The following is a 12,012-nucleotide window of genomic DNA, read 5'->3' on the forward strand; positions in this document are numbered from 1 at the left end:
TCTCTCTCTCTCTCTCTCTCTCTCTCTCTCTCTCTCTCTCTCTCTCTCCTTGTTTTATTTTATTTGTTTTGTTTTGAGATGGGGTTTCTTTGTGTGGCCCTGGATGTCCTAGAACTAGCTTGGTAGACCAGGCTAGCCTCAAACTCACAGAGATACACCTACTTTCTGACTCCAGAAGGTATGTGGCTCCGTGCCTGGCCTTAGGAATCCATGTATTTTCAAAGCACTCTCCAAGGAACCCTGTTTGGTGAGAAAGTTGGAAAATCCTGGAAAGAAACAGAATTCTACAACAAAGTGACTGCCATCCCCAGTGACAATGTCTCTAAAGGAAGAGAGGGGGTCCTGTTGTGCTTTATATTAAAAAACAAAACAAAAGAAGGAAGGAATATGTTTGGTAGAGGCATGGTATGGTGTGGGGAAAGGGGAGCCTCTGTGGGCCCATGCCGAGGCATCCCTTCCCCCTGAGGGACCAGCCACATGAGGTACAGTATAGAATAGAGTTTATTCAGGGCATGGGGAAGGTAGATGAAGAGGGAGTAGAGGCTGAGAGGGGGGCAGAGAATGGAGAAAGAAGGGACAGAGAGGGAAGAGAGGAAGGGAGTAAGAAGAGCAAAAGAGTGAGGAGGGGGGCAGGCAGGCCCTTTTATAGTGAGGGTTTCTAAGGGAAATCAGCATTTTATTCCTGAAAAAGTTGATCACTCAGAAATCATCTCGTAGAAATCTTCCCAGGTTCGGTGTCCAGAACTGTTGGTTGAGCATTGCTGGCTAACAGAAATAATTTTGATATCTACAGTAGAGAAATGGCTAAATAGGAAGCACAGAGCTCAGTGGGAAGTGGGAAGGGATGTGTGAAAGCCGAGGGCCGATGTGGATCTACAGCTGGAGGACAATACTGGACAGAAAGGCAAGTGACCGAAAGTACCCAAAGCCTAACACCAGCTCCCTTAGAAAGAGGCAGTGGATGGGCGGATGCCGGGAGATGACATCAGGCATGTGGGACAAGAAATTCAGTTTCATGTGTAAAATACTTAACAATTTTAGAATAAATGAGCCACACATTTTTGTAATTAAAAGTAAATTAAAACATTAGGTAACTATTGTTATTTGATTTAATCCTGTAATAGACCCATCCTAAGTCAAAAGATTGTAAGTCTACAAATTGCATCAAAATCATTTACCCTCAAGTAGCAGTGTTCTGATGGTGAGCAAGGAGACACATTCCTTTCCCTGCTTATGGACTCTCTGTCTCTATCCATGACCATCCAGACTATCTCATCAGAGACCCCAAAACATTAGATAATTATCTGAATAATCCAATCCACTTAGATCATTTTCTTTCATGTAGATAACAAAGATAGCACAGCAATTTTGGCTTGGATAATTTGATAATTACCCCCAATTGCTCACTTCCCTTTGAGTGTCTAAAATTCCAGATTTTGTTTATTAAGTTCTTATATTTACCATAAGTCGCATATTTTTTTCTCCCTTTGTGTTTAGCCATCAGTAAAGAAAGTGAACAGCTGGCCACCATCTGCTACCAAACAAGAAAAATTATTACATCTACTGCATCCTTAGAAATGCTTCTAAATGTGGGCCTTGGGATAAGAAGTTGTGCTGAAGGCCTGAGATTATATATCTCTCTGATGTTCTATTACTTATTGCGTGTCTCAGTTCCTTTTCCTGCTGCTGATATAAATATCCTGGCAAAAATCAACAAAAGGGATGAAGGGTTTATTTTAGCTCACAAGTTCCAGGTTATAGTCCATCACAACTCTGAGGGCGATTGACAGGAACATGATAGCCGGCCACAGTTAAGATCAGAGACGGATGTGTGCTTGCTAGCGCATGGCTCACCTTCTCCGTTTTTATTTGGTCCTGATACCCTTTCCAGGCAAATGATATTGCCCACAGTGTTTTCCTACACTCATTAATATAATCAAGAAAAATCCTTCATAGACACTCCCCAAGGCCCATCTAGTGTGTCAGGTCGAGGGTTGACATTAACTATCACATGACAGCACTTGGCTAACACTAGGGATGTATTAATGTTTTTTATTCCATTGCTGACACTTTATAAGTTTAAATGAAGGAAGAAAATCACAATGCCACCAAGAATCAGAAAAAAAATTCATGCTCATTCATACATTAACTTGTAATAGAACTCTAAACTTTGCCTGGGCACGGTGGAATATGTGTGTAATTCCAGCACTTGGGAAGTGGGGACAAGAATCTGGTTACATTCTGCTTCTGTCCTGAGAAGTTGGATGTGGCTGAATCAGGAAGTAACAGACTAATTTGATTGGCAGAGAATCCAAAGGCAAGGGGATCAGAATTTCAAATTTGGATGCAAAGGAAGCTCCCAAGGGAAGTGGGAGGTGGAGAAAAAAATAAAAGTAAAAATACTCAGAGTAACAAGAGGATCGTTGGAGCCCATGTCTAGCTTCTAAGCACCTGAGGGGCTCAGACCCTTGATGAATATAAAAATTTGGTAACTAGCCCACTAATCCACAGTTCTCCTCGTGTTTCTTCCCACATGTACATTTGCTATGATATCATCAGGAAATTCAACATGTTTATATCTCTTCAGTAATTTTATTTTAATCACAAGTGGAAGGTATAGGAAAAGAAAGGAGAAATCTCAAAGCATTTCATGGGATGATTAAAAAAGAAAAACTCAGTGTATTGCTCACTTTACTGAGATCTCAGACATCTAGAGATCACAGTCCAGCAAACCTCCTCAGAATGGCGCAGGCAGGGGCTGGCCAGGTGGATCAACAGGTAACAGTAGTCACTGCCATGCTTGACAATCTGAGTTTGTTTCCTAAGACTCACATGGTGGAAGGAGAAGACTGAAATAAATAAATAGATAGATAGATAGATAGATAGATAGATAGATAGATAGATAGATAGTACAACTAAGAAAAATAAAGAGAAAAGAGGGAAAAAGAAAGAGCAAGACAAAAGAGGTTTTCTTCAGTGGGACTGCTTCAAAACAGGGATGTCCTGGGTCAAGAAAATAGCAATAACCCTTAAAAAGGAACTTGAGTGTGAAATAGAAAAAAAAAATGATTTCAACCAAATTACTTTCTTTTTAAACTTTTCTTCCTAATTTTATTCGTTTATATTTTTAATTAGGTGCTTGTCTTAGTTACCTTTCTGTCCTGTGATAAAACACTATGATCAAAGTGACTTAAGAAAGAGTTTATTTGGCCTTATGGTTCCAGAAGAGTCTGTCACTATAGGAGGCATGGTAGCAAGCAGCAGCCATGGACAGGAGCAGGCAGCTGAGAGTTCATAGCCTTTACTACAAGCACAAAGCAGGTCAAACAAACTGACATAGGGTGGGGTTTAAAGCTTTCAAATTTCACCCCAGTGCCTCCTAAACCTTCTAAACCAGGGCAATCAACTGGGGCCCACATGTTGCAGTCTGATGCTACTTGTATTCTAATGTTAAATACTGGTTCTCAAGATCTAGTTGCCCCAGATAAGCAGCTATTCATGCACACCAAATGATGTTATGTAAATCTTGCTCTTTAATTTAACTGATCAATAAAAGGCTAGAGCCTGTGATTGGGCAGCAGAGGGAGAAAGGTGGGGCTTGAAGATCGAGTGAGGGGACTGCAGGGAGGTAGAGAGGAGGAAAGAGGGAAGGACATGGGTTGGGGGTGGGCATGGAGAACGCCACCATGAGAGGACATAGACCATGAGCACATGAACAGGGAAAACATTAGAAACAACCGATTAACTGTGGAGTTCAGCTCTCCACCCTCTCTGCAAGCACACAGAAACTGTATGAGATACCCAAGAAGCATGGCAGGAGGAGGAGGATCTAAACAGGAGGGTATCTTTAAACTTAATGAAGAGGGGCTAGAGAGATGGCTCAGTGGTTCAGAGCACTGGCTGCTCTCCTAGAGGACCTGAGTTCGATTCCCAGCACCCACGTGATAGCTCCAACAGTCTCAAACCAGTTCCTGGGAATCTGATGCCCTCTTCTGGCCTCCATGGGCACCAGACACGTGTGTAGTACTCAGACACGTGTGCAGGCCTAACACCCATAAACATTAAATTAAATTAAAAAATAAGAAAGTTAATGAAGAAGTAGCCGTAGTCCCAGATTTTCTTCTCTAGATCTTGAGGGAGATTTTTTTATGATAGATTTTGGATTTAATCATTCAAAACTGAGTAGTATTTGAAGAATAATTGAATGCTTGCACACCTGAGATGTGAGACTCCCTGCTGTCTTCTTGCACTGGTCTCCAGAACCCTGAAAGCTGACCTGGGGAGAAGACCAGCTAACTGGAATCTTACCAGGGCCAATATCATCTTGTTTATTGAATAAATATTAAGGAATCTGTACTTATTTTGGTCACTGGCCATAAAACACCATGTTTAAAATGCTTTACAAAGGGTTAGAATCAGGGATGAGCTAGAGAGTAGTAATTCTGCTGACAGTCAAATTTGGGTCAGCTCAGACCCCACTAAGGACACAACACTCACTGTCGCAAGGAACAAGAAACTTCTAATGTTGTCAATAGGGAAAAGGCAGCAGGTGAAACCAGAAGAGCCCAGAGGTAGCTGGCCAATAGCTCAAAGACTATTTATGTAGGAAGAAAGAAAATCCAGGCCAAAAGGGACAAAAAGAAGTTTTTGTCAGGAGAATCTTCTAGAGTGGCTTTTGCAGTAAGAAATGAACAAAGTAAACCATGCACAGACTGCAAATACTGATGAGATCCCAAGGAAGGAAAGTGAGATTTCCCCGTGGAATCCCATGCATCAGATATATCATGAAATATACTGAGGTGACCTAAGATTCATGTCAATTGATAGAAGACTGATTCAAGCTGAAGTGAGACAGGAAGCTCCTTTCAGGAATCTTCTTCAGAGTCCGTGAAATTGTATAAAACCAAAACAAGTAAGCAGACAGGTAACAGTGAAATAATTAAATTAAAACAAAAGGTATGCAATTCTTTTTCCAAGTTAGCATCCAGTGTTGTTAACAAAAAGTTTGTCCTTGAAAATTCTTCTTAAGGGCCCAAGAGGTAAATAGATGAGGGTAAGCTTTCTGTGTAGTTAGGGTGATTCAGGGGTACAGGACTGTGTACTGGCTGGTTTTGTGTTTCTACTTGACACAAGTTGGAGTTATCACAGAGAAAGGAGCCTCCCTTGAGGAAATGCCACTATAAAATCCAGCTGTAAGGCATTTTTCTCAATTAGTGATCAAGGGTGGGAGGGCTCATTGTGGGTAGTGCCATCCCTGGGCTGGTAGTCTTGGGTTCTATAGAAAGCAAGCTGAGCAAGCCAGGGGAAGCAAGCCAGTAAGTAACATCTGTTCATGGCCTCTGCAACAGCTCCTGCCTCCAAGTTCCTGCCCTGTGTGAGTTCCTGTCCTGACTTCCTTTGGCAATGAACAGCAATGTGAAAGTGTAAGCTGAATAAACCCTTTCTCCCTCAGCTTGCTTCTTGGTCATAATGTCTTGTGCAGGAATGAAGACCCTAAGACAAAAGGGTAATACACACTTGATCTTTTAGCCTATGTTTCCCTGTCTTTCCTTTAATGGAGTCCCTTACACCATGACTCAAGAGGGGTTGGCCTTATCCAGCCACTTGACCCAAGCCCTTCCTTGTCTTAGAGACTGGTCCAAGGATATGCATGTGATCCACACTGCTACAGTCTATTTACCGTGTAAAAATTAATTCTCAGAGACAAAACCAAGCAAAAAGGGCAAGGCCAGTGGCTTGATATGAATGCTTAATGCCCCGAATTCAGACACTGTGCTGGATTTTATAAGGTGATATATTCCTCTCTTTTAATTTTTGCTTCAGCTTATTGGAGTTTAGGTCACTTATTATTGAGAAATTCATGACTCATGTGTCAGGTGAGCAAGAAGCCTTCCTACAAGCTTAGCTTTCCATAAGATGTATTCACACTGCAACGAAACTCCAAGCCCCAACAGCCAGGAATATACAGAAAAACCTTGTCTCAAAACCAAACCCAAAACTTCTCTTTGTTACAGAACAAAGGAAGGCAAATTAATTTATCACTCTTTCTACAGTCATTCTATAAATGACAATATTCCAAACTTGGCCAGAGCCCTTTAAAAACCAATGTATTCAAGGGTTGTGGTTTTTGTTTGTTTGTTTGTTTTTCTCTTATTGATAAAGCATTAAGACATCCCATGAGCACACGCTCTGTCAGTCTTTGATGCACATTGCAATCTGAGTTGAGTTACAGCTCGACTTCCAGGCTCCATGCATCCTTCATCTGCTTCTAAAGAACAGAGGCCAGAGGCGCAGTCGGGAATGGTATAACAGAGAGATGAAGATGAGGTGAGAATTTTTTTTCCAACTTCACAAATATTTCTAAAGCTGCTAACCTGAGCTACAGCACAGTACACATACGGTGCTGGCTGTGCCTCCCAGGCAGTTAGGGTTGAAAGGAGAGGCAGGTAATCCATGTAGTGAGCACTATCAATAAAGCACACCTGGGGGACTTCTAACCCAGCCTGGGGATGCTACATCGAGTACCACAGAGAAGACAATGCCGCTCAGAGTCCTAAAGAATCAGCTTGCCCACGTGACTGAGGACTACTGAAGTGAACAAAGGCACCAAAGAATGGAACAGTGTGCTGTGTTTTGAGGACTCCTGACTCCTTCAGTTTTGACTGGGGCTTGATCTGAGGAGTGAAGGATGAAAGATGTAACTGAAAAAGCAGAGCAGAAAGCAGGAAAGTTCCCCTTCACCAAGCAATGGGGCCAAAACTTCCCCAGTGGTGTCTGGATGGTCCTGGTAGTGAAGGAAGCAACACGCTTTATTTTAGATAAACCCCATGCTGACACCTCAGAGGGTGAAATGGGCAAAGGTCCATTCAAGATGCTGTGGTAGAAGGGAGGACAGGAGTTCAAAAAGGCCTGTGAAATGAAACCCGAATTCAGGATCCCAAAGAAACCCTAACAGATATGGTCCAGTTATACTCAACAAAAATGTAAAGACAAATCAGGGGGCGAACAACAAGCCAATGGCCACACCCAAAACAATGACATACCTCAGAGAGAGAGAGAGAGAGAGAGAGAGAGAGAGAGAGAATATTGCAAGGTGGATCACAGGTATAAAATAGGAGAGCTCAAATTGTATAACCATTAGGAAAAAGAAACAGGAGTAAAGCTTTGTAACCTTGATTATGTGGTTGTTTAACTAGGACACCGAGACACAAAACAACAACAACACCACACAGGGCTTCACTCAAATCAAAAATGATATGTACCAGAAGAACCTATCAAGAAAGTGAAAACACATTGGGTGTAGTAGCAGATGCCTTTAACCCAATGCTTGGACAGAGGCAGGTGAGATCTCTGTGAGTTCAAGACCAACACAGTCTAGATGGCAAGTTCCAGGTCAGCCAGAGCTACAGAGTAAGACCCTGTCTCAAAAAGAAATAGGAAGAGCAGGAGACAAAAGAAGGAGAGAAGAAATTAGAAAGAGGAGGATAAATTAAAAATGATCCAGCGAATGAAAGTATTTGTTCATCATATATCTTCTGACATAATACCTATGTTAATCACATCTGTCTGCAGGCATAGACAAGAGGGAGGTATGGGGAGTGGGGTGGGGGAGAAGAGCCTTGGGTTCAAAGACATTTGACCTGAAGCTTCCCCTCCCCAGGCTTTTTTGCAGGATGCTACACAATTCAGCCTTCCTGAGACAATCAGTGCCACTGGACCTAAAACTGAAAAATTTATCCAAATTGGTCTGAAATCTCTATGTCCAATTTTTTTTTTTTTTTTGGAAACATGTTCTTGCCCCTCCCTTCCTTCACTGAAACACAACTTCAGCAACTAAGCATCTCCACATACATGGATCCAGGTACAGCCTAGCCCTGCCCCCATACCTCCTTCTCATCCATTCAAGGCCTTGGTGGTGATGATGGTGATGGCAATGGTGGTGGTGAGGGAGTAGCCTGCTCACTTTAAATGGCCTGCCATTGCTGCTTAGCTGTACCCCAGTGGCCACCATCTTGACTATAGGAAAAATAAGGTTCACTGCCATGTTAATTAAGGGCAGCCACATGACTACCAGTCATCTTTGTTATGGGAAAATCATAGCTTCACCACCATCTTAACTAAGGGGGGTGTGAGGGGAGGGCAAAGGTGTTCAGTTCCTTGCTGAGAGTCAAATCTAACTTCTCTGTCTTTCAAGCTTTAGCTGTTTGGATAAACTAAGCCATACAGAAAGCTATGACGGCCTATAATGATGCCATAAGTAGGTTCAGCAAAGTTACCAGTCTCTATGAAACTGTATCTATGATTAAAATTTTTAATTTAATATTAGAAGATCTTCAATTCAAAAATCATTAGTTTTTTTTAAGGCTCAAACCTAATAAGAATAGGCTTTATTTACCCACCTGTATATATTTTCAAGGTTATACTTACAAAGGGTAACTAGAAACAAGCAAAGTTTGTCTATTCAAATATACGATAGATAGATGTAGATAGATAGATAGATAGATAGATAGATAGATAGATAGATAGACAGACAGACAGATAGATGGTCCTCAGGCACCTCAGAGACCTGCTGACTATGCCATTTAAGATGCTTAAACTTCCCATGGCAGACAGAGACTCCCCAATCCTAGCAGTGACTTCCCTAAGGTCTCCAGAAAGATATGGGCACAACAACAAAGGACTTCCCCTGAACTATGGTATGCTAACCACTGAGCAAGACTTCTCCAATGTCTTGCCTGCTGCCAGGGCCCTGCCCAAATTGTAGACAAACAGGATACCAGGCATGCCTCAAGATCAGTCTTCCAAGTTCCTCCTCTGCAGGAAGGCCTATCAGATTTTCTGGGCCAGATCTGTGTCCACAGTGAAGCCATGTAGACAACAGGAACCTGGGACAACTGTAGTAGACTTTGGACTAGTCTCTGTCGTTTTTAATTAATATACAGGCTATTTAGATCATAATTTATCCTTCTCAGATCTCTGAGGGGTTTGTGGACTTGATTGGTGAAAGAAGAAGTGTTTGAGGGTCTAGGAAGTTGTTTTAAGGTTGGTAAATGCAAGGTATGAAGGTTGGAGGATGGGAAAAACTTAAACGGTGATAAGGTGATTTAAAGTATGTAAAAGGAGTGAAAAATGTTTCTAATTTCTTCCCCTCACTGAGCTACTATTGTATTGAGACTTCAAAGTTCAGAGCTCTAACATTTAACAGTGGTAATACTAACATATCTAAAATTTATCTCTTTTTGTAAACTTAAAATTTTTCTACAAGCTTCAGGGAATCCACATGAATCTACTTCTCATAGGCCAAATGGTCTCCAGATAAGTGTTTCCCTCCCCACCTGACTATTCCCCTTTCCCTGGTCCTGGGACTCCCCTCCATGCCCAACTCCCTCTAACTACTAAGACCATGGGCTTAAAAGTTTCAAATGTATACACAAGAAAAAAAATTCCCTAAACTCCTTAACTTTATCTTCTGCCACTAACATACATATCTGTTCCACCATCCTGCCAAGTCCAGGTGTTCCCTGCATCTGAAGAGCTCTGATGTGGCTACCCATAGATGCTCCCTGATAGCCTCACAAGCTGCTTCAACTGGATCTTCTTGTGCCTAGCCCCAGACAGTCCTACAGAGCTTGGACAGAAGCCTGCTGCTCTTCCCAAACCTGGCCAACATTCCAGCTTTTTGAATGCTCCCTCGCCCAATAACGCTGCTTCAATGTCCGCAGGAAGTAGTCATAGATGATTATGTCACCCCTTATTCATTTGTTATCAACAAAAGCCTGCGATGTTGGGATTCAGACTCAGGACAAGCAGCTGAGGTGCATATTTTCCATACCAAAGCAGACCTGGCCCCCAGATTCTCCCAGCATCCCTCAGTATCTGTTACAGGGCATGACTGAGGGGCTGGGCTTGCCCTCTCCGAGAAGCTTTTCCCTATTTAACACAGACATCTTCGTCTCACCCTGTCTCCCCGTCTCTGCTTTTCTCTTTCTCTATGTGTCCTTTTTCTTCCCCCTCCCCTTTGTCTCCCTTCCCATAGCAACTTCCCTGGCCTCGTTCCTTAGGACCAGTAAACCTACCCATCCAAGAGCAGCTTCCCAATAAACCTGCCTTTCTATACTCTAATCTGGCTTGAATTGAGTCACTTCAACGGTAGAGAACAACTTATCACAAATAGCCAACAATCACATGGAGAGATGCTTTGTATCACTGGACACTGTAGAAATGAAAGTCAGACTACTAGGGGAAACTACTTCACACTCAGTAGAATGGCTAAAACGAAAAGACCAACAATAGTAAGTATTGGTGAAAACCTGGAATCTTCAGAACATGAGAATGTGTCAGTAGATAAAGCCAATCCTTTTAACAGCTATTAGTGTTGTTAGTTTTTATATATGAGTGTTTTGTTTGCATGTATGTTTGTGCATCATAGGCATGCCTGATACTCTTGCAGATTGGAAGAGGGTGTTAGATCCTCTGGGACTGGAGTTACAGATGGTTTTGTTCTACTATTTACGTGCTGGGAATTAACTCCAGCCCCATGGAAAAACAGAAAACAAGCATTTCCTTGTGCAATGAATGACCAAGGTGTCTGTGTGTGTGTGTGTGTGTAGGTCTCCTGCCCAGAGGCTGTGACTGGGAGCAAGCCTGTGTGGGACCCTGCATAGCATGCCTTGTTGTCAGGCAGATGAGAATATCTTTTATTGTGTTTGGTTACCTAGCTAATATGTCTGAAAGGAGACTACAACTCACGTCTCTTTTCTAAATCGCTCAAATTTCTAGAGTAAAAAAATTATTAGCCTTGGTCCTTTCCTTAGGCGTTTGTTTGCACTCAACACATGTAGGCCAATGTGTCCACCCAGGGCAGACCTTCTTAGGCAACCTGTTTCAGAGCCTACTGAGCAGAAAACATGAAGTTGCTCCTTGGTGTTCTGTGATGCCCTCAACTGCCTGGCTTCCGGGAAGCCTCAGTACCTGCCCAGCACTTCCATGTGGTCCCTCGGTGTCTATCTGAGAAAAGATAAAGACGTCTAACTCACTTGGCTCCACGACGAGCTCCTCAAAGGCCCTTGACTGTAGGAGAAGACAAAGCTCTCCCAAGGCACTGTGTCAGAAAATTTAAAAAGGACACAGAAAGGAAACAGGCTTGGCTGAGTCTAGAGATTTGAGTGATGGGGGGGGATTAAGGATGAAGGTATCTATTCCAGAAGGGTTCACCGGAATCAGAAGAAATGGGACCTTTCATGTTTCAGACTTGAGTATCAGAAAACAGGAAGAGTTGGAGAGCAACACTAAGGAAACATTACCTTTTATTTACCTCTGTTTGATAAACCTCTCGCCTCTGCTCCCTGCCTTTGATTGCTTTGTCTGCCTATTTCCTGCTAAGAGTTGACAAAATAGCATTCCCAAGTGGGAAGATAAGAGCGCCTATTTGCTGAATAACATCAGGGGAGGCTGCTAGCTCATCCATTTCGTTGTTTAGCTGTTCAAAAGGTTCCAAATACCAATTAACTCTCGGGCTCGGAAGTCTTTGATACGCTCAGATTTACTGACATTTTTGAAACTCTTGTTCATATCTGCCTAATGGTTTTCTGATCATGAACAAAGAGGTACCAGTCTGCTTAGCATTTGACCCGTTTTCTTAAATGTTTTTACTACGTATTCAACGTTTTGTGCCTAAAAATAGTTACACTCGTGAGCTAAAATTATCTTTGCTCCCCCCTCGTACAGCCCTAAATTTAAGATTGAAGGAAAAAACAAGGCTTAAAGATACAGTTAAAATATTTTTTCTTTCTTGTTTTAAATTTAGAAGACCTACTACAAGAATTTTTCCCCTTAACTTTTTCATTGTACTTAGCAGAGTTTGGAAGATTCGATGAAGCAACCTACCATATATGTGTGTGTGTGTATACATACATATATACATACATATATATGTATATACATACATATATATGTGTGTATATATATATTCAGGATATATAGCATATGTTATATATTATATATATATAAATA

The 12,012-nt window shown here is 42.0% G+C and overlaps 1 protein-coding gene across 1 annotated transcript in view; it reads right to left on the reverse strand.

The window, feature by feature from the left end:
- The window catches only part of Myo3b (myosin IIIB), a 335,931-nt gene that overhangs the window by 133,249 nt on the left and 190,670 nt on the right, over positions 1-12,012 (reverse strand). Inside the window, exons 24-25 of the mRNA XM_028763039.1 lie at positions 10,972-11,070; positions 6,571-6,674 (exon numbers count right to left, since the gene is read on the reverse strand). Coding sequence (XP_028618872.1) covers positions 6,571-6,674; positions 10,972-11,070 — 203 coding nt within the window. The remainder of the gene's footprint in view (positions 1-6,570; positions 6,675-10,971; positions 11,071-12,012) is intronic.

Source organism: Grammomys surdaster, unplaced genomic scaffold (genome assembly GCF_004785775.1).
Source record: "Grammomys surdaster isolate TR1022 unplaced genomic scaffold, NIH_TR_1.0 136, whole genome shotgun sequence".
Taxonomy (NCBI): Eukaryota; Metazoa; Chordata; class Mammalia; order Rodentia; family Muridae; genus Grammomys; species Grammomys surdaster.